This window comes from Trachypithecus francoisi, unplaced genomic scaffold (assembly GCF_009764315.1).
Source record: "Trachypithecus francoisi isolate TF-2019V2 unplaced genomic scaffold, Tfra_2.0 Lachesis_group13, whole genome shotgun sequence".
Lineage (NCBI taxonomy): Eukaryota > Metazoa > Chordata > Mammalia > Primates > Cercopithecidae > Trachypithecus > Trachypithecus francoisi.
In genome coordinates, this window is record NW_022681458.1 from 21,447,899 (window position 1) to 21,472,668 (window position 24,770).

The 24,770-nt window shown below is 52.6% G+C and overlaps 1 protein-coding gene across 6 annotated transcripts; it reads right to left on the reverse strand.

Annotated features, from left to right (window-relative positions):
* Positions 1-665: 665 nt before the first annotated feature.
* Positions 666-23,437, reverse strand: STK11IP (serine/threonine kinase 11 interacting protein). 6 transcript variants are annotated; one of them, XM_033230086.1, is made up of 25 exons: positions 23,355-23,437; positions 23,069-23,155; positions 19,841-20,046; positions 19,559-19,633; positions 19,189-19,284; positions 18,702-18,809; positions 18,507-18,578; positions 12,476-12,602; positions 12,151-12,254; positions 11,920-12,015; positions 11,688-11,729; positions 11,348-11,494; positions 11,065-11,149; positions 9,772-10,158; positions 9,416-9,621; positions 8,993-9,109; positions 8,666-8,843; positions 6,383-6,613; positions 6,159-6,262; positions 4,996-5,093; positions 3,470-3,648; positions 3,175-3,256; positions 2,871-2,941; positions 2,085-2,332; positions 666-1,073 (listed from the first exon to the last, which is right to left on the reverse strand). In XM_033230086.1, exons 2-25 carry the CDS (start codon positions 23,127-23,129, stop codon positions 924-926), a joined length of 3,270 nt encoding a protein of 1,089 aa, XP_033085977.1. In that variant the 5' UTR covers positions 23,130-23,155; positions 23,355-23,437; the 3' UTR covers positions 666-923. The 6 variants fall into 6 exon arrangements, 5 of the variants coding, with proteins under 5 accessions (XP_033085977.1, XP_033085978.1, XP_033085981.1 ...); XM_033230087.1 differs by having other exon boundaries at positions 23,329-23,401; XM_033230088.1 differs by lacking the exon at positions 666-1,073 and adding an exon at positions 1,089-1,297.
* Positions 23,438-24,770: the final 1,333 nt, after the last annotated feature.

Below are 24,770 nucleotides of genomic sequence, written 5' to 3' on the forward strand. Positions count from 1 at the left end.
AAAGATATCCCCAGGATCTGGCCCTGATCTCTCCACCCGGGTCGTCTTCCTCTCTCTCATGGTTCCACTTTAGGAAAGCGCCTCCCCAAAGCCAGCAGCTCCAGGCTTATCCTCTCAGCAACCCTGAGAAGAAACTTGCCTCTTTCTTGGTTACTCTAGTCAAATGCCTGCGCTGGGCCTTCATAAGCCAAACCAAATCACATGAGGATTCCTGAGCAGACTTGGAGACAAGAGGTGAGGGAGTGGGGCTGACCATCCAGGCCTCCGGGCTGAGTGAGGCGGTGCTGAGAAGGCAATGGCAGGAAGCAAAGGTCACCACTCAACTCCACACACCCTCTCCCCAGACACTCTCTGCGAGGGCCTGAAGTCCTCACTACTTCCCACATAAAATTCAAGAGAGCAAGACTCTGTGTGGCCCGGCAGCAATTCCATGCCAGGCCACATGACAGGTCACTGCCAGCTTGGGGCTGTGTGCCCGTGGGTCATGAGTTCTACTGGATCCCCCACGCTGGGACCACAGTTGGGTTGGAGATGGGGTCTCATGGTACAAACAAGGCTGCTTGGAGCTGCCCATTCAGGAAAGGTGATGGGCGGGATAGCTTCTGTCAGAAGAGGTTAGGGGAACGGCAGGCCTTACGAGTGACATCTAAGTACCACACATGACCTATGAGTTGGAAACAACTTTATTAATACCTGAGAAAAAGTGCAGGAAAAATATTCCTCCTGACCACGTGGCCTGTCCCCTGAGGCCAGATCATTCTCTCGCCTCTCCCTTAAGCCCTGGGTCATTTGGGGCCTCACTGGCCGGTACCCAGAGGCTGAAGAAGTCCACAGCCAGAGCCTGGAAGCCAGACCCAGAGACCAGCAGAGGGAATGTCTACAGTGTGGCTCCTGAGGTCAGGGCCAAGGTCGGCGTGGGACCCTCATCGGTCAAGGGCCAGCGCCTCTTGGATCACAGTCCGGAGTCCGATGGAAAACAGCTCCTCCCACGGTTCCCGGATCCAGGCAAGCAGGGCTGTCAGCTGCTCCTGACACACTACACGGAGTGCCCAAAAGCTCTCCAGCCGGGATACCTGGCAGACCGAGCAGTTAGCAAGGCAAGGCTCGGGGAACCACATCAGGGTAGGTGCAGGGGAGGTCTCCGGGAAGGCCTCACTGTCTCCACCTTGGCTCAGTGCCTCACCCCTCCCCCAGACCCGTGTCACTCCGCATAAAAGATCCTGACTCTGAGCTTTGTAAACAGAATCCAGTCAACGTTTACTGAAAGCCTCCAGAGGACCTGTCTCTTTCATCTTCCCTGTTGTACAGAAGATGCGGACACAATTTCAGGGAACTGTGGATTCAATTCCCGGCTCCACCACTTTGGCCAGGGCAAACTGGTTAACAGCCCCAAGCCTCAGCTTCCTCATCTGTAAATAGGACCAGTAACAGTATCTCCCCAGGTGGTGGTCACAAAGGCCAAACAGCTGGCATACAACCGGCCCAATCCTGCCAATTCAAAGCTGCCGGAAACCTCATTGAAAGCCTCACAGCTGGCCGGGCGCGGTGGCTCACGCCTGTAATCCCAGCACTTTGGGAGGCTGAGGCAGGCAGATTACGAGGTCAGGAGATCAAGACCATCCTGGCTAACATGGTGAAACCCCGTCTCCACTAAAAAATACAAAAAAAATTAGCCGGGCGGGGTGGCGGCGCCTGTAGTCCCAGCTACTTGGGAGGCTGAGGCAGGCTAATGGCATGAATCCGGGAGCCAGAGCTTGCAGTAAGCTGTGATCGCGCCACTGCACTCCAGCCTGGGTGACAGAGCGAGACTCCGCCTCAAAAAAAAGAAAGCCTCATGGCTAATAAATGGCTGGGCTCCCAGTCCAGGTGTCTCCCCTACCTACAGCTGCCTCCCTCTCTGACTTGGTGCTCATCCAAGCCCAGAGTCCCCCAGTTCCTCCAACACCAGTTCTCTCATCTGTAAGTGCCATCTTGCCGCCAATGCCCAGGGTTCCTAGACACATTTCCCACCCTGCCCTCATGGCCCCAACCTGTGCTCGCCATCTCCCCTCCCTCCCTCTCTCACTGGACACACACACACACACCTCATCGTAGAAGAGCAGCCGCAAGTCCTCAGGGGCTGAGCGGTAGAGCAGCACGGAGCTCAGGCTGCTGAGTGGCTGCTGCTCCCTGACACGCACAACAGGGCCCGGCCTGGAGGGAGGCACCTTCTCAGAGGCTTCGCCAGATGCTGCTGGAGGTGGGGCCTCTGCCAGGGGCCCTGCAGCGTCCTCCTCTAACAGGAACAGGGTGGACGGAGTCAGCAACAGGGATACAAGGCAGGTGGAAGGGCCTGTAGGGAAAGAGGCACCCAGAGTGGAAGGTCATGGAGGGGCCCAGATTCCTGGGGCCAGCGTCCCAGTGCTGCTGGGGAAAAGAGGCGTGAACCACACTCAGGTGGGTCACAAAGCAGCCTGTGCCCCTGGGGCCAAGACCCTCCCTTTCCCAAGCTCCAGGAATCTCTAGTCTGGAACACGTCTGAGGCCTACCACCCTCCACTGCCCCACACCCACCCTACTCAGAAACAAGGCTCGCCTTCTCTGACTGATGAGGCAGGGCCCACTCAGCCACGCTGCTCCATTTCATAGAAAGCCTGGGCCTGAGAGCAAAGGCTCTGGGTAACTGAGGATCCTGGGGGCCTCCTGACCCTGCCTAGAGAGTCAGGGCACACTGAGGCTGTTACTTGGCTATGCTCTCAAGTAAGAGGAAGTCCAGGTTCCAGGAACTGACAGTGGCTCTGAAGGCACTGTACGGGTGCTGGGCGTGGGCCAGTGCCTGTGACAAGGTGAGGTACAGAGACCAGGGAAGCATCAGCAGCACAGAGGCCTCACCTTCAACCAGGAACGCCCGAAGGTAGAAGAACTGGGGAGCCTCCAAGGATGAGTCTTTCTCCAGCAATGGCCTAGGGGGAACATGGTAGGCACAGGAAGATCCGCTAGGGGGTGGGAAGGACTTGGAGGGAGGGGAGTGGGAAGAAAGCCCTGCAGGGCGTTGGGAGAAGACACTAGGGGCCCATGGGGGGCATGGCATGAGGACAGGTGGCTGCCCAGGACCTACTCAGCACAGGGCCATGTCTGGTGCTCTGTGAAAAGAGGATTGAGCAGCAACCCCAGCCTCTGCCTCCTATCGACTCACCAGAGCCGGTGCTGGGGGGTGACCTCCTCCTCTGTGGCACTGACACAGTTCCTCCAGGCAGGAGGCAGAGACTGCAAGACATCTAGAGCCAGGCCAGGGAACTTTAGAAGGCTCTGCTCTCCTCCAGCCTAAACTCACCACCTCTCAATCCCTTCCTGTTCTCCACATTTCTGGATTTGAGAAACTTCTACAAGGGACAAGTCCTGTTACCTCTCTGTCTCTGCTACTGGGCACCAGGTGAGGAGCTCGGCCCCAGGACCCTGCCCACCCTCCTGCCTTCCCCTTCCCCCCTCACCAAGGAGCTCCTCTAGGAAGGCCCGGCAACGCCTGGCATCTCGGGGCAGCAGCACACAGCGGCCCGCCCCAGCTGCCCACTCCAGCTGCAGGCTCTGGCCTGCCAGGCCCAGCTCTATGCCACTCAGATCCTGCAGGGGAACTGCCAGGGTCAGCTGCAGCCAGCTAGCTGGAGGCTCACTGTGGAGAGGGGACAGAGCGATGGAGAAGAGTGAGGGTGGAGTGAGAGTCCCAAGGAAGCCCTGCCCTGGCTGCACCCGCCTCACTCACTGCATCACCCCCGTGCGCTCACCGCATCTCCCCCTCACTCACCCCATCTCCCCCTCACTCATCACCTCATCTCCCTGCCTCACTCATCACCCCATCTCCCCGCCTTGCTCACCCCATCTCCCCCCTCACTCACCCCATCTCCCCACCTTGCTCATCACCCCATCTCCCCACCTCACTCACCCCATCTCCCCCCACTCACCCCATCTCCCCCCACTCATCACCCCATCGCCCCACCTTGCTTATCACCCCATCTCCCCACCTCACTCACCCCATCTCCCCCCACTCACCCCATCTCCCCCCACTCATCACCCCATCTCCCCACTCACCCCATCTCCCCACTCACCCCATCTCCCCCCTCACTCATCACCCCATCTCCCCGCCTCGCTCACTCCATCTCCCCCCACTCACCCCATCTCCCCCCTCACTCATCACCCCATCTCCCCACCTTGCTTATCACCCCATCTCCCCCCTCACTCACCCCATCTCCCCCCCCTCACCCTATCTCCCCCCTCTCATCACCCCATATCACCCCCTCACTCACCCCATCCCCCCCTCACTCACCCCATCTCCCCCTCACTCACCCCATCTCCCCCCTCACTCATCACCCCATCTCCCCGCCTCGCTCACTCCATCTCCCCCCTCACTCCACCCATCTCCCCCCCACTCACCCCATCTCCCCCCCACTTACCCCATCTCCCCCCTCACTCATCACCCCATCTCCCATCTCGCTCATCCCATCTCCCCCTCCGCTCACCCCATCTCCCCACTCACCCCATCTCCCCCTTCGCTCGCCCCATCTCCCCCTCACTGGCCCCATCTCCCCCCTCGCTGGCCCCATCTCCCCCCTCGCTCGCCCCATCTCCCCCCTCGCTCGCCCCATCTCCCGGCCTCGCTCGCCCCATCTCCCCCCTTGCTCGCCCCATCTCCCCGCCTCGCTCGCCCCATCTCCCCGCCTCGCTCGCCCCATCTCCCCCTCTCGCTGGCCCCATCCCCCCTCTCGCTGGCCCCATCTCCCTCGCTCGCCCCATCTCCCCCCTCGCTGGCCCCATCTCCCCCCTCGCTGGCCCCATCTCCCCCCTTGCTCGCCCCATCTCCCACCCTCGCTCGCCCCATCTCCCCCCTCGCTGGCCCCATCTCCCCCACTCGCTCGCCCCATCTCCCCCACTCGCTCGCCCCATCTCCCCCTTCGCTCGCCCCATCTCCCCCTTCGCTCGCCCCATCTCCCCCCTCGCTCACCGCATCTCCCCCCTCGCTCACCGCATCTCCCCAGTCACCTTCAACAGGTACAGCCTGTGGTCAGACACAACCACAAGGCACATGAACTCCCCAGTGTGACCTGCCAATGCCACTGGCACCTGGGGGAAGAGGAAGTTGGTGAGACACCTGATGGGAGGTCTGGGGAAGTGGGGCTAGACTGAAAGCCAAGTTCCTGGTGACAGCACCCTCAGCCTGACCTTCCCACTGCCCACCCCCCAGTCTATGGAGCTTCCCTGACACTCGACAGCCTCTTCATCCACCATTGCTCTCTGCCTTGCAGCCCCTGCCCGCTCAGACTGTAGGCCGCTGGCTTCCCTGCCTGTCACCTCACCCACTCCACGCTCCACCAGACTAACTGTTCTAAGGCACAAAACTGACCATTACTGCCCCATTTCAAATCCTTCAGTGGCTCCCGGTGGCCCTCAAAACCAAGTCCAAACTCCTTGGCAGACACAGGAGGCAGCTCCTGACCTGGCCCCTGCCAGCCCCCCAGAGTCCTCTCGGGACTTCTGCCCCTCACCCTGCACATCCAGATGCCTTCATCCTGGACAGTTCCCCCTACCATGACAGTCTCGGGCCCCATGCATTTGCTGCTCCCTTTACCTAATACATTCTTTTCCTCCCTACTCCTTAACTTATCCTTCAAGACTTAGCTTAGACATCACCCCCCAGGAAGACTCCTTGACCCACTCAAGCTGGACCAGATACCCCTTCTAGGGCCTTAGCCCGATTACAGCACTTGCATATTGCACAATCATTGTGAACTTCTCACACCAGACTGTAAGATCAAGGGCAAAATGGATCTGTAGATCCTCAGTGTCTAGCACAAAAGGTGCACAACAAAGGCCTAACAACATCATGAGTTTAAAATAATGCTAGGAGGCCCCACTGATGAGTGCCAGGGGCTGGGCAGCTTTAACACGACCTCTGACGCACTCCAGTGTGTAAGGGAGGCATCGCTATCTCCATTGCAGATGGGCAACAACTGGGACTCAAATACCAAGGAATGGGTCCACAGCCACACAGCAAGCAGCTGCTGGGGTTGAAACCAGAAGCCAACATCAGGTGACTCCAGAGTGTTTGATCTGACTCAGCTGGCTATGATGGAAACGAGTGGGCACCCTGGCCAGCTGGGGGTATGGGCAGTGTCAGGGAGCACAGACCTTGAGGCAGCACTGGAACTCCTCCTGGGCATCGCTGAACACCTCAACATCCAGGAAGAGCCGGAGTCGGTGGTCCACAGAGCGGAGGCCATAGCGCTCAGGGGCTGAGGGCAATGACGGGGCATCAGCCTGCCCGTGGCAGCCCCTGGGCTCCACCTCCACCTGCCCATCAGTGTCCCTTCCCTTCCCCAAACCCATCTATGTCTTGTTTTGCCTATACTCACGGGGACTGAGGCTCCAACTACTGTGGTCACGGGTGCTCGGTGCCTGAGGTGGGCTGTTCTTGGCCCTGTCATGGTGGTCACCATGGCCAGGAGGGTGGCAGACAGGGCTGGCAGACAGAGAGGGAGCCAGAGACTGCTCTCCCTGTTTCTGCTCCCTGTTGGGGGTTCCCCCGGACACAGTCAGGAGAACCACGTGGTCACTACCACAATTAGGACACACAGCAGGAGATTCTGGAGGGAGGATGGACACGGTCCTCATGAGCCTTCCCCACAAAGTGCCAGAACTCCCACCATGCTCACGATGTTCCTTCCCCACTCTCAGGTCTTGCCTGAGCCCAAGTCTCCAGCTTCGTACACAACCACCAGCCCACCAGCTCCCCTTCTCCCAGCACAGCTGCTGACTGATCACTCCCCATCCCAGGGAGGGATGAGCTAACCCTGGCCCACTACCTCCTCAAAGTGCACTCTACCTTCTAACTCTAGGCCCTCTCTGACTGGGTCAAACACAACCAGGCCCTGCTCTTACGCCCTCCTACAGACTTCGGCTGATCAAGTACTTCAGGGCTCTCCTAGCAACGTCTGAAAGACCAAAACCAACAGGTCTCGAAAGACAGAGAGAACTCTCTTGCCATATTTGGGTCCAATTCTAGGCTCCATCAATTAATGGCTCTGTAATCGTGGGCAAGTTATCTAAGCTCTGTGAACCTGGTTCCTCGTCTATAAATTAGGGATGACAATAGAGTCTTTCTTACACTCATCCTTAGTGTCAGGAAGCTGGGAAGGAATCAGGACATGGATCAGCAATGAGAGAAGCAGCACTCAGCAGCTGCACTGTGCTGGGCGTGTGCTAGCTCCCATGCCAGTATGATCACATTTCATTACCAGAGAAACTCTCCCTATCCCATTTTGCAAAGAGGAAAGAAAAGATTAAATCCTTTACACACGCTGCCCAGGACCATATAGCTTGGGGCAACAGCAGCAGCTACCATTTACAGGGGACCTTTGTGTTGTGCCAGGCCCTCTGCTTGGTGCCTTACTGTCACATTGAAGTAGCATAACAGCACCATGGGGTGAGTTCATTCCCTTCTTTGTTCAGAGGAGGTAACTGAGGTGCAAATGAAAGAACGGTTGGCCAGGCACGGTGGCACATGCCTGTAATCCCAGCACTTTGGGAGGCTGGCGGATCACGAGGTCAGGAGATTGAGACCATCCTGGCTAACACCGTGAAACTCCTTCTCTACTAAAAATGCAAAAAATTAGCTGGGCGTGGTGGCGGGCGCCTGTAGTCCCAGCTACTAGGGAGGCTGAGGCAGGAGAATGGCGTGAACCCAGGAGGCAGAGCTTGCAGTGAACCGCAGTCATGCCACTGCACTCCAGCCTGGGTGACAGAGCGAGACTCCGTCTCAAAAAAAAAAATGAAAGGAGAACAGAGCCCACAGTAGTGTTCATTAATAACGCCATCATGGAAGAGGCTCCAGAGTCCACAGCGACTCATGGTGTAGAGCCAGGGTCCGGGAGGGTCTGGCGGCTGTTTCTGTTTGCGCTGTGTCGCTAAGGCTGCATGCCCAGGCCAGTTCACAGTGGGGAACAGAGCTGGGCTCCATTTTCTGAATAAAATGTAAACCCCTGCTCCAGCTGCCGCCAAGAAGAGAAAACTGGCTAATAAAATTCTGGCATTTCCCCATAGCTGTTATCAAGAATATTTCTTCTTCAATGTCTTCTTCAAAGATAGTACTTTCTGACTGGTCTACAATGGAAACAATTCTTGGTTTAAGGATTAGCGCATGAAGAAATGCCACAGGACATTATGTAGCTTCCAAGGTCAGCCGGGAAGGACAAACCAAGCCAACTCCCCGAGCATGTCACTCAACAGCTACACTTGCTGGCAGGTGCAGCACCACCATCCAATACTGCGTGAGGGCTCGTCAGGTTTTACGTAGTGTCTGAAATATCAGCCAAAAAAAAAACCCAACATAACAAGGTTTCAAGTTATACAAAAATAATGAGTTCAAGCACAGTTACAGAGATTGCACTTCCTGACTTTTAGAGTTAAAAGAAAAAAATCAAAAAAAAAACAAAACAGGATATAGTTTCTTCTTTTTTTCTGTTTTCCTTTTTGTAAATGCAGCAGGCAGGCGGTTTTCTTTTTCCTCCAGGCAGAACAACTGGTCTCCACTCTAGCCCCTTCTCCCTGGGGCTCCCCTTCACACTGCCCTACACAGAGCCACTTTCCCTGCAACAGTGGAGGCGTGTGGGCAGAGAGGTCAAGGGCAGGCCTTGTACCTGTCTTTTGGAACAGAGGCCTCCAGCCTTCCTCACTGTCCAATCCCAGCCTGGGCTCCTCTGGCTTGAACTCATGGCCACAGCGTAGACACTGGAACCTACCCAGCAGGAGGTCCCTGGCCTCCCCAAGCTGTTCCCGAGCCACATTGGTGACTGGGGTCAACACGGCAAGCAGCTCCTGACAGAGGGTGGATCAGAGGCAGCTGTGAGCAGGCGGACCCCAGATGGACACCTCCCACAGGCCCCTGGTCCTCAGGCCTGCTGCCGCTCCCCTCTGGCTCTCTTAGTCCCCATAGCCCCCTGGGCCCCTACTCTAGGCCCCATCACCTGGACAGCTGCGTGGGCATCAGGCTCCAGCACCAAATAGCGACGCAACTGCCGGTCAGGGCAGATGTAGGAGAAGCGCAGACTGAGGACGGGGGCTCCAGGGAGCAGATCTGAGCCCTGCGCAGAAGAGGGGTACCAGGTGAAAAACAGCAGGAGCGGTGATCAGAGGGATGAGGGGATGCTGAGAGCGTGGAGGACGGCAGGAGCTCTGGAGCCTGTTAAAGGCCTGTGCTGACGTTCAAGCTCGAGCACGGAATCCCTGCTCCTCAGCCCAGCCTCCCGAGCGCTTGCGACCTCTGAGGCTCCCCTCCTCGACTCCTAGTGCCAAGGAGAGACTGTGGGAAATGCCCAGCCCAGTGCAGGGCACACAACAGCCATGTGCCCATAGCTGGCTCCTTCAGAGCCCTGCCGCTCCCAACTCACCGTGGGCCCAGGTGACCTCTGGGCCTGGGCCTCCGGCTCTATCTCAGCAGCCTCCAGACTCTGGAGCTCCAGTCGCTCCAGGGTGCGAGCTGCTTGGAGTTCCACCTCAAACAGGTGGGCAGAAGTGACCCTGAGAAAGCATTCCCTGCCCCGCATGCCCTCAGGCCCCTCCAGGGGACACACCAACATGGGGCGACAGAGCTCCGCTGTGGAGAGACCGAAAGAAGCCCTGCAGGGAGGGAAAGTACCCACACGCCGCCCTCCCCCGCACTGGCCCTCCACCCACCAGGCCCCACCACTCACAAACATCCCAACGGCCCCTGGCCCCAGCTTGCCCCAGCCCACAGAGGGCTCACCTTCCACTTCCTTCTGGTCCTGCTCCTCTTCTTCCTCCTCTCCTGCCTCCTCTTCTCCCTGTTCCACCATCTCCCCCTCCTTCTCCTCCTCCTCCCCTTCCTTCTTCTCCTCTTCCTCCTCCTGTGGCTCCGCCCTGACCTCCTCTGACATTTTTTGTGGTGACTCCCGGGGACCTCTGGCTTCCTCCTGCAGGGGTGAAGGTCTGGGTGTAGTGTCGGGGCCCTGGGAGCTGGCTGGAGGTGCGCTGGGGGCAGGAGTGGTGGGGGTGGCCCGCAGAGCGTTTCCAGAGGCCTCCAGATGACTCCTGTACTGCAGCCAGTTGCGGCCAAACCGTTCCCGGAAGCTGCTCATGAGCTCCAACTCCCGGTGCTGCTGCACGAACCATCCTGGGCAGGAGGGGAACCCAGAGCTGAGCAAGCCCAGCCCACACAGATGGCCCCAAATCCTTCAATGGTGCTCCTCAGCAATGAGGGGGCAATGGACTGTGTATGGGGATAGGGGCAAGGGAGGCTACAGGCGCCCCCTCCACGGCATGTACTGAAGTGTGTCCTATGGAACACTGTGGTCAAGTGCAATCAATCCAAGCTGCGCATCCAATGCTGCTTCTGGAGACTCAGCATGCATGACAGCATCCTAAAGGTCCTGAGACGGCCTTCAGCGAACACATCTATTTCTCTTCAACCTCATTTCCCAAACTTCTCTGGCCACAATCCTATTATTTTATATATATATACATATATACTTTCTTTTGGTTTTGGGTTTTAGTTTTTTTAAGAGATAGGGTCTTATTCGGTCACCAGGTTAGAGTGCAGTGGCACAATCACAGCTCACTGCAACCTTGAACTATCAGGCTCTAGCAATCCTCCTGCCTCAGTCTCCCAAGCAGATAGGACTACAGGTGCACACCACCATGTCAGGCTAATTAAAAAATTTTTTTGTAGAAATGGGCGTCTGTCTATGTTGCCCAAGCTGGTCTCAAACTCCTGGGCTCAGGCAATCCTCCCACCTCGGCCTCCCAAATTGCTGGGATTACAGATGTAAGCCACTGCACCTGGCCTACATGATCTCTTGACACCTCACAAAATTAATGTTCCTCGAAAAGTTTTCAAAATGCTCCCAGAAGCAGTTTTCTCCTTTCTCTAAACTAAAAGAAAAGAAGACAGACTAAGAAGCCCTCTATAATACTCTACCAACAAAAAATAACATTTCTTCCAGCAGACCTTCACCGTAACTTAAAAATCAGAGTGAGCTGGACGTGGATGAGAGAGGTTAGTGGGGTGAAGCTGACTTACCAGCTGGAGAGGGGTTCAGAGTTCGGGGCTCTGGGTCCGTATCACTGGGTTCAGAGATGCTTGCTCGCCTTACACGGACTCGGCTCTGAGGTTAACGGAGGGAAGAAGTTCTATGAAAGCCAAGCCTCCAGCCCTGCCATCCACGGCTGGCCATCCAACCTATCAAAGAAACCCCGACCACGTGCAAGCACAGTTCCTACCATTCCCTGCCCATGGCAGCCCAGAGTCCCCAGAGAGACACCCAACCCACCCCAGGCATGAGGCAGCAGAGGACGCTGCTTACCTTAACCTTATGAAGTGGGGCCTGGGCCAAAACACCCCCTGAGGAGAGGCTGTCACTCAGGTCAGGGCCACCTGAGGTTTCAGGAGTACTCCCCACTGGCCAGGGCAAAGGTGGGCCCGTGGGGCTGAGCCCCAAGGATGTGTGAGTCTAGTATTTGACAACAGGAAGGAGAGAGAGGATGGAGACTGGGTGCACCTCTGCCTTGCCCAAGCCAGCCAAAAGGTGGGATCCTACTTTCCACTGACCAGGAAGACCCTGTCACCAGCCAGCCCTCTGTTCTCTCCCCAGGGCCCTCCCTTCATGTCTTCCCCAACAGTCCTTGCCCCCTGACCACACCGACCTGAGAATCTGTCAGCGACAAGACCTTGCCATCGAGAAGGAACTGAGCAAAGACAAAAAGGGTGGGGAAGGGAGTATGTGGTGGGGCCCATCCTGCTGAGTTCCACGTATTGACAACACAGTAAGCAGGGTCCAGGTCCTCGGCCCCTCACCCAGGGATGGCAAGAGGGTGCAAGGTAGGGGAGGACTGGGCAGGAAAGAGGAAGCAGAGTGGACACAGGATGATCACTCACGCCAGTAGCAGCCTCCCTGACCCGAGGTGACAAGTACTGGGCAGTGGCCACTCGGTGCGCAGGGTGGAACCAAAGAGGATTCCCCTCCAGGTAGAGCTGAGGGGCAGGAAGGGGAGAATGAGGAGGGCCTGGGGCCCTGGCCCTCCCTGTGTGAAGAAAGCACTGACCAAACCAGCATGGGGGGGTGGGTGCAAGGGTAGCTCTCAGGCCCCTGATGCACTGCCATCTTACCTTGCGGAGCTCAGTCAGCAGCCACAGTGGCGACAGCTCCCTATGTCCTTCCAGTAGGTTGTATGCCAAATCCAGGTGCCGCAGATTCCTCAGCTGCTCCAGGCCTAGGATGGGGGCAAGAAGGAAGGAAGGGCATGCGGATGAGTACACGCAGGTGAGTGTGGTACATGCACTCGGGGAGGGTGAAGCAGAAAGACCAGCCGGAGCACCCCTGCACTCCCCATAAGCCCTCTCAAGGCTCTAGAGGCATGTGGTACCCAGGCCAGCCCGAACCTCACTCTCCCCCTTCCCCTCCATGCTTGCCCCATCACACACCCCCACTCACCATGCAGGCTCCGAAGCTCGTTGCCTCGCAGTATCAGGATCCCCAGAGCAGCCCCTGAGGGTCCCATTCTTGGCACAAAATGCAGGCGATTATAGGAGATGTCCAGATGGTGGAGTTCACACAAATCCTGGCAGGGGTACAGGGGTGAAAAAGATTCTCTCATTGACCAAACTCTAGTCAGGGTCCTCTGAGATCTCTTCTAGACTAGGCCTCAACCTTGGCCTACATAAACTGCACACGCTCGGCACAAATGATTTCATCCACCCCTACTCCCACGTTAAAAGACTTGAACACCACCAGCACCGTTCCTAACAGTTCAAGGTCACATCTTGAGCATGGCGACTCCAACCCCCTTAAGTTCCTGCCTGGGAAAAGTCAAAGCTGCCAAAAGAATTTCCCATTTGTTTCAGCCAGCTCCTAAAGACAGGGCCCCATCTCCCAGTCTCTGTAAAAGGGTAAGGGCCTTATTTTGGTAAGTGCCAGTTAGTTAGCAAACCCAAATGGGTTTCACGTGGACCAACCTGATTTCCACTTCCCCAGCTCTGCTCAAGGCCCTACCATTCCCCTGCCCACTCCCCCACCTTTTAAAATGCCCAACTGGCCAGGCGCAGTGGCTCACGCCGGTAAACCCAGTACGCTGGGAGGCCAAAGAGGGCGGATCACTTGAGGCCAGAAGTTCGAGACTAGCCTGGCCAACATGGTGAAACCCCATCTCTACTAAAAATACAAAAATTAGCTGGGCATGGTGGCACACACTTGTAATCCCAGCTACTTGGGAGGCTGAGGCACGAGAATCACTTGAACCTGCAGGCACCACTGCACTCCAGCCTGGGTGACAGAGCAAGACTCCATCTAGAAAAAATACATAAAATAACAGTGACCCCTGCACAAAAATGGACTACACTCAACCCTCTTCACTACTGCAATTGTTTATTACTGATTAAAATCTAGTGTCCTGCATTATCCATGACAGCCACCTAGTGCCATGACTTGGATTGGGTCAGATTCATTGTCAGACACCCCCAGCCCTCTCACTTGGGACCCCAAGCTGCACACTTTTGATGCCTTTGCCTTCACTCCTGACTGATCAATGGGGATTCATCAGTGAGTCTGACTCCCAGCCCAGTGCCTGTGACAAACGTCCACTGAAGCACAGTTAGGAAGCTTTTTTTTTTTTTTTGAGACAGAGTCTCGCTCTGCCCCCAGGCTGGAGTGCAGTAGCCGGATCTCAGCTCACTGCAAGCTCCACCTCCCGGGTTCCCGCCATTCTCCTGCCTCAGCCTCCCGAGTAGCTGGGACTACAGGCGCCCGCCACCTCGCCCAGCTAATTTTTTTGTATTTTTAGTAGAGACGGGGTTTCACCGTGTTAGCCAGGATGGTTTCGATCTCCTGACCTCGTGATTCGCCCATCTCGGCCTCCCAAAGTGCTGGGATTACAGGCTTGAGCCACCGCGCCCGGCCAGGAAGCTTTTGACTTTCATGATTCCAAGTACACTCACGAAGCTTGGTTAGAGTCCCAAGCTTCGTGTGAAAGGCACCTCCTAGGCTGGAAGTTCTTCCTCACTGTTTCAAGCAAGAATTCACTCCCTTACTCCTGGGCTAAAAGTACTTCATGGCTGTGTTTTGAGTCCTTTCTGTTTTCCATCCTTGATCCTGCTCCTCCCATGGACTTCACAGCCAACTGAAACCCTCTTCTCAAACCACTGCTGACTATACAGTATATGTCACCACTACGGCACTAACTCTGTCCATTTCCTTTCCTGTTGGCAACACTCTACTAAGGATAATCTGGAACTTCAACGGCTTATTTGGGAAACTTAAGATCTCCCCAGTCTGGCTCCTCTAAGAGCCCCCATCCGCATCACCTCTGCTCCCTTTTCCTCCTTCTCCCACCTTTCCTCTTTCCTTCAGCTCCCTTGACCCCTGACAGGTTCCCCTTCAAGTCCCCTCCTTCTTCACCCCTACTCACCCTGCTAGACCTTTCCCTTCATATTGCAGACCCTCAACTCCCTACAGTCACTCAAAGTTTAGGGGGTCTCAAGGGACTCAGAGACCTTCAAAAGCAACCAACTGAGGGTTTAAAAAAAAAAAAAAACTCATGGAAACAGACCATTTAACTCTTGTCATCCACAGAGTTACTGGTTTACCCTGCCTCCTTAAAGTTCTTACAATCGGCTACAGCCCAGAGTACTCACCTTCAACAAAAAGAGACTGTTGCAGAGACCCATAGAAAAGGACTATGCTAGGTCCTCCAGGGCAAAGGCTTCTGGTGGTACTGCTTAAACAACTTGGGTATCATACCACTGGACCAAGTCAGAATTTCCAAAACTCTAATGAAAAAGCTGATGGATTCATAACACTGCTAACCCAAGATCAAGCACAATAAGAATTGACTACATAAAACTGAATGAACTGGTGAAGAATGAGTATAGTTTTAATGGCTTTTGTTTAAAATACTGTCGGTTCTTGAATGTCCTATTTTCTGGATATAAGGAACCTCTTTCCCTTTTCTTTTATGTGATCTATCACATGAAACAGTTTAGTAAATTATACTTTTATAAAAAACATATATGAAGCATTTATCTTTGCTCCATGCCTGATCCCTCCAGAATTCAGGAACTCCCATTGGGCATTCTTATTTACGTGGCAATATGGTTATTTTCACAGGTTCAGTAGGGTCAGCCCTCCTTGTAACAGGACATAATTGGGAAAATTGGTTATATAACTAGGTTTTGACTGGACTTTTAAAATATAACTGGAATGTCATGTTTTAAAATAATACATAAAATCAGATATGGCCAGTTTTGAGGAACTAAAGCTGACTCTACGGAGCCAATGCTTATAAAGCCCTCTTGGAAAAACCAGCCTGCTACTTGGCTTACAGGGTTCCCAGACTTACAAATTAGTGGCAAAGGCTAGATCCTGGCAGGCCTAGGAATCTTAGGATATTTTGGAGACATTAAGAAGAGAGAAATTCACAAATCTATAGGTACTCTACGTGAAGTCTGATGGCACGTTCTTGGCTTCCTAACCTCGAGAGGGTTTAAAAGTCCAGTCTGAGAGTCCTTATAAAAAGTTCCAGGAAAGCAAACTTAAAAAGGGCCTCTGTGGTCAATTACCATTCTTACTACACTGATGTAAATAGGCAGACCAAATCTAACAGGATCAGATTTATTCTGTAAAAAAGAATAATCCTACTTTCACTGTTTTGAATCAAAAGGGGAGTGACCTTAGAGAAATCTGTTTTAATGAAAAAACTATTAACACATACTTATGGGTTACCAGATTCTAATCCTGCTCATTTTCTTTGAAGTTGTATTATCTACCTGTAAACTGGAATAGGTCCTGCTATCTTACACATCAGCCCTTACCAAAGTCTCAATTCTTCTCCTTTTCTTCATTATTTGGCTGCAATTTTCTAAACTAACATATCCAATTTTCTTCCTCCCAACTTGGCATCACTGAGAACTAAAACCTGAGTGCCCAGATCCTTAGTGGAATTTTAGGTGACTTATAGCTGCCCTTTCCCCCAAGGATCTTTTTTTTTGAGACGTAGTTTCACTCCTGTTGCCCACGCTGGAGTGCAATGGCGTGACCTCTGCTCACTGCAACCTCTGCCCCCCGGGCTCAAGCGATTCTCCTGCCTCAGCCTTCCCGAGTAGCTGGGATTATAGGCATGCACCATACCCGGCCAATTTTGCATTTTTGTAGAGATGGGGTTTCTCCATGTTGGTCAGGCTGGTCTCGAACTCCCGACCTCAGACGATCCACCCACCTTGGCCTCCCAAAGAGCTGGGATTACAGGCATAAGCCACTGCGCCAGGCCTCCCCCCAGGATCTTAACAAAAGCCCTATGAGCTAAAGCTGGACTAGGTGATACAAACTTCAAAAGATACATCATCTACAGATCACGTGTGGATAACCTATATGCCTGGAGCTACTGTGATATGAGCCCCTTAGAAAGTCCACTGAGGCCGGGTGCGGTGGCTCACGCCTGTAATCCCAACACTTTGGAAGGCCAAGGCAGGCAGATTACCTGAGGTCAGGAATTCGAGACCAGCCTGACCAACATGGAGAAACCCCATCTTTACTTGTAACCCCATCTTTCACTTTTATGTGTAAAAATACAAAATTAGCTGGGTGTGGTGGTGGGCGCTACTCGGGAGGCTGAGGCAGGAGAATTGCTTGAACCCGGGAGGCGGAGGTGATGGTAAGCCGAGATCGCGCCATTGCACTCCAGCCTGGGCAACAAGAGCAAAACACTGTCTCATTAAAAAAAAAAAAAAAGAAAAAAGAAAAGAAAAAAAGAAAGTCCACTGACACTCCTGTATCTTCCAGACTCTGTTCAGGGAAATAAGCATGACTGCAACACTGCCTATGCCGTCACCACAAACATTCAAACTACAAACCAAGAAAGCCATCGGTTGCCACCGCTATCCTCATTCCACCATCTAAAGAAACATAGAGCTCAACACCTAGAAATCTCAACTGGCTGCCCTCTGGACTCAGAAAATGGATTTACAGCCTGTTTCAACCATTCATCTGTTTTCCTTTTTGTTTCCATAGAAATGTCCACCATTAAATGCCCGGTCACTCGCACCATCCAGCAAAACTCATCCCCTACCAAGTCCCAACGAATGGCTCAGTTGGTTTTCAGTGAATAAAAGGAAGTGATCAAGGAAGAAAAGGATTGATATTGTTCGGGGGAAGGAGGAGTGTCTCTTCTTTCCTCGAATTAGAGGAGGAGGGACTGACAAAGATTCTCACCTTGATCAAACCCTACTCGGGCCCCTCTGGGCCTTCTTTTTGACTAGGCCTCAACTTTGGCCTGTTAAGAACTGCAGACTTGTTTAGCGCAAGTTCAACAAAATTCAACACAAATGATTTTTTTAACTCCTCCAACCCCCACAGTAAAAAACTTGAACAAAAAAAGCAAAGTTCTAGCATAAGGATGCATCCCTAGAATGGCGACTCTAGCCCCCTTAAGTTCCTGCCTGGGAAAAGTCAAGGCTGCCAAAAGAATTTCCCATTTGTTCCAGCCAACACCTGATGACGGGGCTCCCGTCTCCCAGTCTTTGTGGGAAGGTAGAAGCCTAACTTTTAGCAAACCCGGAAGGGCTTCATGTGGTCCAACCTCCACTTCTGCTTTTTGTACATTTCCACTTCCCTTACTCTGCTCAAACCCTCACAGTTCCCCTTCCTATTCCCTCGCTCTCCTTTTAAAATGCCCAGTCACCTCCGCACAAATTAAAGTGGCGTTCAGTTCACGTTGCACCCTCCTCCCCGCTGCAATAGTTTATCACTGATAAAAATCTGTCCTTACCACTTTAACTAGTTCGGCTTTATCTCTGACAGGTGGATGGGAGGACCCAGAAGAAAGGTTCTTCATCATGATCACAAAAGCTGCCAGTTTCTGAGGTAGGCACTAGACTAAGTAACATTGGGTACTTCTTCACAATCATTTTAATACTATAAAAGCAGGTATTTGGCCAAGCGTGGTGGCTCACTTTGGGAGGTCGAGGTGGGTGAATCACTTGAGGCCAGCAGTTCAAGACCAGTCTGACCAACATGGTGAAACCCTGTCTCTACTAAAAATAAAAAAATTAGCCAGGTGTGGTGGCACGGGCCTGTAGTCCCAGCTACTTGGGAAGCTAGGCAGGAGAATTGCTTGAACCCAGGGGCAGAGGTTGCAGTGAGCTGAGATTGCACCATTGCACTCCAACCTGGGTGACAGAGCAAGACTCCATCTCAAAACAAACAAACAAAAAAAAGCAGGTACTCTTGTGATTTCTACTTTACAGGTAAAGAAACCCAGAGGTAACTAACTTCCTCCAAGTTGTACAGGTATTAGAAGTTGAGATTTGAACTCTGGTTTGTCTGATGCTAGTGCCTAAGCAGTGCTATCTCCCAGAATGCAGCTCCACCCTCATGGCAAGAGCAAGGTGGGAGTAAAAGCCAGTCATGGAGAGAGAGTGAGAACAGAGCAATCAAAGACCCATGGTGTACCAGCTGCCAGACTGCCCATACTCACCATCAGGAATCCCTGGCAGTCCTGGACTTGATTGTGGCTTAGGTTCAAGAAACGCAGAGCTGACAAGAGGCGCTGAGAGAGATGGGAAAGAGGCAGAGAATCGATGTTCACTACAATACTATCTGGTCAACCACCTGGCCCTCCTCCCCAAAGGCCTGGCCTTGCCCTTCCTTGAAACCCTCTCGAGGCACTCACCAGGGAGCTGTCTAAGGCGGTCAGTGCATTGTAGCTGAAGTTGGCAGAAACCAGAGCCAGCCAAGGGAGGGCAGAGCAGAAGTCACCGCCGCAGGCTGAGAGGAGCTCCTGAGTGGGCGGATGGGTGCTTCATTACCCCACTCTCTCCCTCCTCCCCATGCCAAGGCCAAGCTCTACCACCCAGTCACTCATTCATTTTTTATACACTGAACTCCATCTGAAGATACAGGCTTAAAGCCCAGGTCCCTGACCCAAGAACTCACTGTGGGGAGAGTGGGAAGGTAGACACTAGAATATGTAATGTAATACAGTAGGTACGACTATAAATATACAGGTACTGAGTGCTGTGGAACACAGAGAGGGAGTGAGGACACTGTCTAGCAGGAAGCAGGAGGCAGGGAGAGCTGCAGAGAGGGAAGAACATCAGAGCTCGTTCCTCTACGTCTCTCAGGATGAGGCGTCTGAGCTCACCCCTCAACCTCCTTACCTCTAATGTCTGGAGGCTCCTGCTGCAAATCAGGGTCTCCAGCTGGGAGTAGATGCCTCGGAGACCATGTAGAGAGTGAAGGGGAACACCTCGGAGCTGGGACAAGGAAAGGGGAGGGAGGAAGGCAGAACCCCACAGAAGACAAAGACCTCATCCCCATATCTCCTAGTTGGGGGGAGGGAGAAGACCACAAAGCCCAGCTATGGTTTAGGGAAGCAGTAAATGGAAAGACAGTGGATATCACATTACTGCAGAGCAATGGGTATACTCAGTCCCGGCCTCCTCACCAAAGAGGCCCTTCTCTTTCCCATCCCCAAGGGGCGGCCTCAAGTTGGGTGCTGTGCACCAACATCCCCCCGTGTCCCCATACCTCCAGGTGCCGAAGGGATTTGAAGGGGAAAATCTTGATGGGCCCTGGGGGGCCAGGACCAGGAACATGGACCAGCTGAAGAAAAAAAATAAATAAATAACTCCATTTATTGAGGCACAGCAGATCTCCCTGTCCTCAACATTCCTTTCTTAGCACAACCACTGGTACCTCTGATACCCTCTGGATCCTGGCAGTGCAGACTTCTGCACCCCTACCCTATCCCCCACTTCCATCATTCTCTTGGGCTCCTTGCACATCCTGCCCCTTCCCCACACCCAGAACCTTGAGTGAAAGCGTTTTCTGCAGCACATCGAAGAGAAACTGAAGCTGAAGGATGACAGGGGAGTCAGCAGGATGAGAGGGCAGAGCCACAAAGCCTGTCTGGCCAGGGCCCCATGGCCCCAGGTGCAGCTCAAATACATGGTTCAGCTGTTGCAGTGTGGGAGTGAGCAGGCTCAGGATGCTACAGCCAGACAGGACCACATCCCCTGCAGAAAGAGGGGCAGACAGGAGGGAAGACACGGTGAAAAGATTTTTCCCTTTATTCTAAGACTCTGCTATGCCAAAATATACCCACTCCAATCCATATTGTAGATGTTCTATTGCAGGATCAAATTTTCTATCTCCTTCACAGCTCAAAAGCATTCAATGGCTCCCCTCATCTTCAAAAAAAAAAAAAAACAGTCCTACCATTTCATTCAGCCTAATGAGACTGCTTGGCTACACAACTCCAACCAACTCTTCCAAATTTTCTTTCACCTTCTGCTCAAAAGAGCCTCATCCACTGACAGTGCTGGAAATACAGCCAACGTGGTTCACAGTTCTCTCATGTTCTGAAACACCCACTTCCACCACCCAGCTTGAGACCAGCCTCCTCCAGGAAGCCGCCTCAAGAAGTAATACTGCTGAATTTTCACATTGCAGTCACTCATTATTACATAAAAGTTAATTGGATGTCTTATCTTTATTTCATTTTCTGATTGCAAAGCACATCTGCAGAAACTTTCAAACAATACTAAAAAGTATGCCATAGAAAGAATAACTATTCGTTACAGCACTAAGGCATTGTTACTGCTGTCTGTTAAAAATGCTCTCTCTAATGAGACTTTCATCCTTGAGGGCATCTTTTGATCACCCTGGTATTCATCACTGCACCTAAAAAAGTGCAGCTACAAGCTAGGCATGAAGGAATTTTTTTTGGCTTAAAAAATATAGTAAGTATAGACGGAGTCAAAGGATGTTGCAGAAACAGTACAGAAAGGTCCCCTATATCCTTTACCCAGTTTTCCCTAACGGTTACATTTTATATAGCTATAGTACAACATCAGAGTCAGGACACTGAGCTGGGTGCCGTGGCTCAGGCCTATAATCCCAGGACTTTGGGAGGCCAAGGCAGGTTAATCACTTGAGGTCAGGAGTTCAGGACCAACCCGGCCAACATAGTGAAACCCCATCTCCACTAAAAATACAAAAAATTATTCTAGGACTCTAACCTCGTCTCTACTAAAAATACAAATATTCTAAGCTGGGCATGGTGACACACGCCTGTAATCCCAGCTACTCAAGGGGCTGAGGCAGGAGAACAGCTGGAAGCCAGGAGGCAGAGGTTGCACTGAGCCGAGATTGAGCCATTGCACTCCAGTCTGGGTGACACAGCTAGACTCCATCTCAAAAAAAAAAAAAGGGCAGGCGCAGTGGCTCATGCCTGTAATCCCAGCACTTTGGGAGGCCAAAGCAGGTGGATCACAAGGTCCGGAGTTCAAGACCAGCCTGGCCAATATGCTGAAACCCCGTCTCTCCTACAAATACAAACATTAGCAGGGCATGGTGGCACACGCCTGTAGTCCCAGCTACTCGTGAGGCTGAAGCAGAAGAATCACTTGAACCTGAGAGGCGGGGGTTGCAATGAGCCAAGATCACACCACTGCACTCCAGCCTGGATGACAGAGCGAGACTCGGTCTCAAAAGAAAAAAAAAAATCAGGACACTGATGTTGGTACAATATGTATATATAGCTATATGCTGTTTATATACATTCCTGCAGCCACGCAATCAAGATACAAAACTATTCTGCTACCACAAAGCTCTTCTCCTGCTACCTCCTTGTAGTCACACATTCACACACCCACCATTCATCGCTGAATAAATTAACAAGTCCTGCAACCTGACATGAAGGATTCTGTATGTACTAGACACTGAGGATGGATACAGACATGGTTCAAGGACTCTTCCCACGCTCAAAGGGCCTCCTAGTTGTCTCTTCCCAGAGAAGGATATAAGACATTTGCAAAGTTATCAATACAAGCCAGGAAATAAAACTACTGGCCAGGTGCCGTGCCTCATGACTTTAATCCTAGCACTTTGGGAGGCCAAGGCAGGTTAATCACTTGAGGTCAGGAGTTCAAGACCAACCTGGCCAATATGGTGAAACCCCGTCTCTACTAAAAATACAAAAATTAGCCGGTCATGGTGGTGCACACCTGTAGTCCCAGCTACTCAGGAGGCTGAGGCAGGAGAATCACTTGATCCCGGGAGGTGGAGGTTGCAGTGAGCTGAGATTGCGCCACTGCACTCCAGCCTAGGTGACACAGCAAGACTCTGTCTCGAAAAGAAGAAAAGAAAAGAAAACTGCTAGAAAGAGAACTTCCACAGATATCATCAATAGGAGCATGGAGTGATGGAGGACAGCTAACATTAACTGTAGTATGTGCCAGATGACTTTGATATCTCATTCAAACCTTCTCAGAATCTCCCAAAGAGCACTGTTAACCCCATCTTACAGATATGAAAATTGAGGTTCAAAAAAGTGAAAAATCTTGATTGAGATCATATAATTGGCAGGAAGTTACCTCTCCTATTTGATCTCAAAGCTAAGGCTTTTTCTACCACAATTAATGCCAACCAAGTACTCAACAACTACTGTGGCTCCACTATGCCCAGGCACAGTGCCAAGCACCAGGGAAGTCATTACAATAACAATAGCTCCCAAGTGTAAGCAGTTACTATACTTGCAGGCATTGTACTAAATACATGAATTACAACAAATCCCCACAACTGTTAAGTACAATCATTTTGGCAATGTGTGAGGAAAACTGAGCCTCAGGAAACAGTTTGGCAAGTTTGAAAGAGGGTTGATATTCCAACCCAGGTGGGTCCGACTCCAAATCTCGTGCTTCCATCTACTGTACTTAGTACCTTGCTACACAACAATGATTATGACTAAGATCAGTCCCTGGTCCTCAGGGGCTTTTAGTCAGGTAACGATCACTTCCTTCTGACAGTGTCAGAGAAGGCACAGAGGGAGGGAGTTTGGCCTCAAAGAACGGCTAGGGTTTGGGCTATCACAGGAAAAGGTCACTGTAAGGGCGAACAAACCTGGGAATAGTAAAGAAATTGAACTCTGACACCTGGTGACCCTACCAGTCGTAACGCCGTGACTCTCAGGGCGTGTCTGCAGAAGGCACCACCCCCACCTCGTCCGAGGCCCAGCTCAATCGGAAGTCCACTCACCGGACTCCCGCAGCAGCCCCGCGAGCTTCCACACCAGGGAGTCCCGCTGAGCGGTCGTCATGGCCACCGGACGCTAGGGGGCGGAGCCTGGGGGGAAAGAGGAAGCGGAAGAGCCTCAGGTGGGCGGTAGTGCCAAAAGCCCAGGGCGTCCACGCAAACCGAGGCGTCGTGCAGAGAAAAAGGCGAGAAAGAGGAGCGAGGCGAGGAGGAGCATCCTCCTGGCCGCCCTTTGGAGGAACATAAGCCCTGGTCAGACATACCGACTCTCCCAGTTTGGTCCTCCTACCAGCTCAGCTGCCCGGCGCCTATCAATGATGGAAAGGAAGTCCCTCCCCGGAAGAAAATCGAGCCAAGGGACGACCGGAAAACACGCCTCTGCCGCCGGAAACCGCGCCCTAGGTCATGCAAACGAATCGGAAAGGGGCGGTGCGGGGGCTGGCTCGGAAGGGGCGGTCTCTCCGCGGTTGTGGCTGCGGTGGCGTCCTGGGCTGCATGTCCCCTATCTGGGCCCCCATTATTCCCCCGCCCTGCGCAGTGTGGGACTCTCGCTTGGCTTTTGGCGAGCCTACCGCGCCAGTGAGGAAACCCTGACTCGTTTACAAACTGGGCGGAGAAGCCAAGTTTAGAGAAATGGAGCTTTCTGTTAGAGAAAAATTATTTCGAAGCAAACAGTCATTTTCCAGTGGAAGGAGAGCGTGTCCGCCGTAGGATGGACTTAGATCGTGTAAAAGCTGAGGCTACCAAGGATATCCCCTCTGGGGTCCTTTGCTGCTTTTCCTTAGTCTCCCTCGAAACTCGTGTATCTTTCCTTCAGCAGTACTGGGCTCCACGCGAACCTAGTCCTTTGTCTTTACCCTATTACCTTTCATAACATCCTAGTTGAAAAGTAGTTATTCAACCGCGTTTGAAAATGAGAAAACAGGTTCACAGAAGCTAGGTTACTTGCGAAGGTCGTTCAATTAGTAACCAGTAGCGCCAGGACTGCGAAAGTTTCCTGCTTCCGAATTCTCATAGCTTTCACCAAGCTCCCCGTCAAATGCTATCGTTAACTACTGAACTAGAGTAGCAAAAAGGTCTTTTAACAGAATTCCTGGTTTTCAGGGAAAGTTTCTTTCATGAAGTGCCCCGTTTCTACAGAGGAAAATCAAAATGAATCATAAGCCAGTGGAAAGGAGGAATAGGGTCATAGTCATCCCAAGTTGCCAGATTTGAAAGATTTTATTTTCTTAAGACAAAATATTTGAAATGGCAAATATTTTGAATATTTGAACCACACAATTTTGCATTCGTGGCATACTACTTGTGCCCTGAGCTGAAAGCCTTTTAGGTTAAAAAAAGTAAGTGGAGATACATCCGAAGCAGTGTTGGAGCTCAGAAAAACAATACCCCAAAATATGGCGCTTTGGCATGCTGACTATTTTGAACGAAAAGATACTGGAAGCCTCAGGCACAGTCTCCCTGACCTTCTCCTGCCCTCCTGTCTCCCAGCCTTCTTTCTCCCCCAGGGCAAGCCATAGAAACCAGAATTCCTCTTCCCCAAGATGAGTCATAGAAACTAGAAGCCCTCTCCTGCAAAGCCAGCCATAAAACCTAAACTTCCCCCACCTTTCTATGTAAGAGCTGGCTGTGGCTGGGCGTGGTGGCTGTAATCCCAGCACTTTGGGAGGCCAAGGCTGGTGGATCACCTGAGGTCGGGAGTTGG

What these genes read in the sequence shown, in the direction of transcription:
- STK11IP (XM_033230086.1), bottom strand. Translation starts at nt 23,129, where the DNA reads ATGACGACCGCTCAGCGGGACTCCCTGGTGTGGAAGCTCGCGGGGCTG. An exon ending in ACTGCCAGGGATTCCTGATG is followed by an intron (nt 12,603 to 18,506) that starts GTGAGTATGGGC and finishes TACCCCTGCCAG; the next exon opens with GATTTGTGTGAACTCCACCA. An exon ending in TCTGAACCCCTCTCCAGCTG is followed by an intron (nt 10,159 to 11,064) that starts GTAAGTCAGCTT and finishes CCTCCTGCCCAG; the next exon opens with GATGGTTCGTGCAGCAGCAC.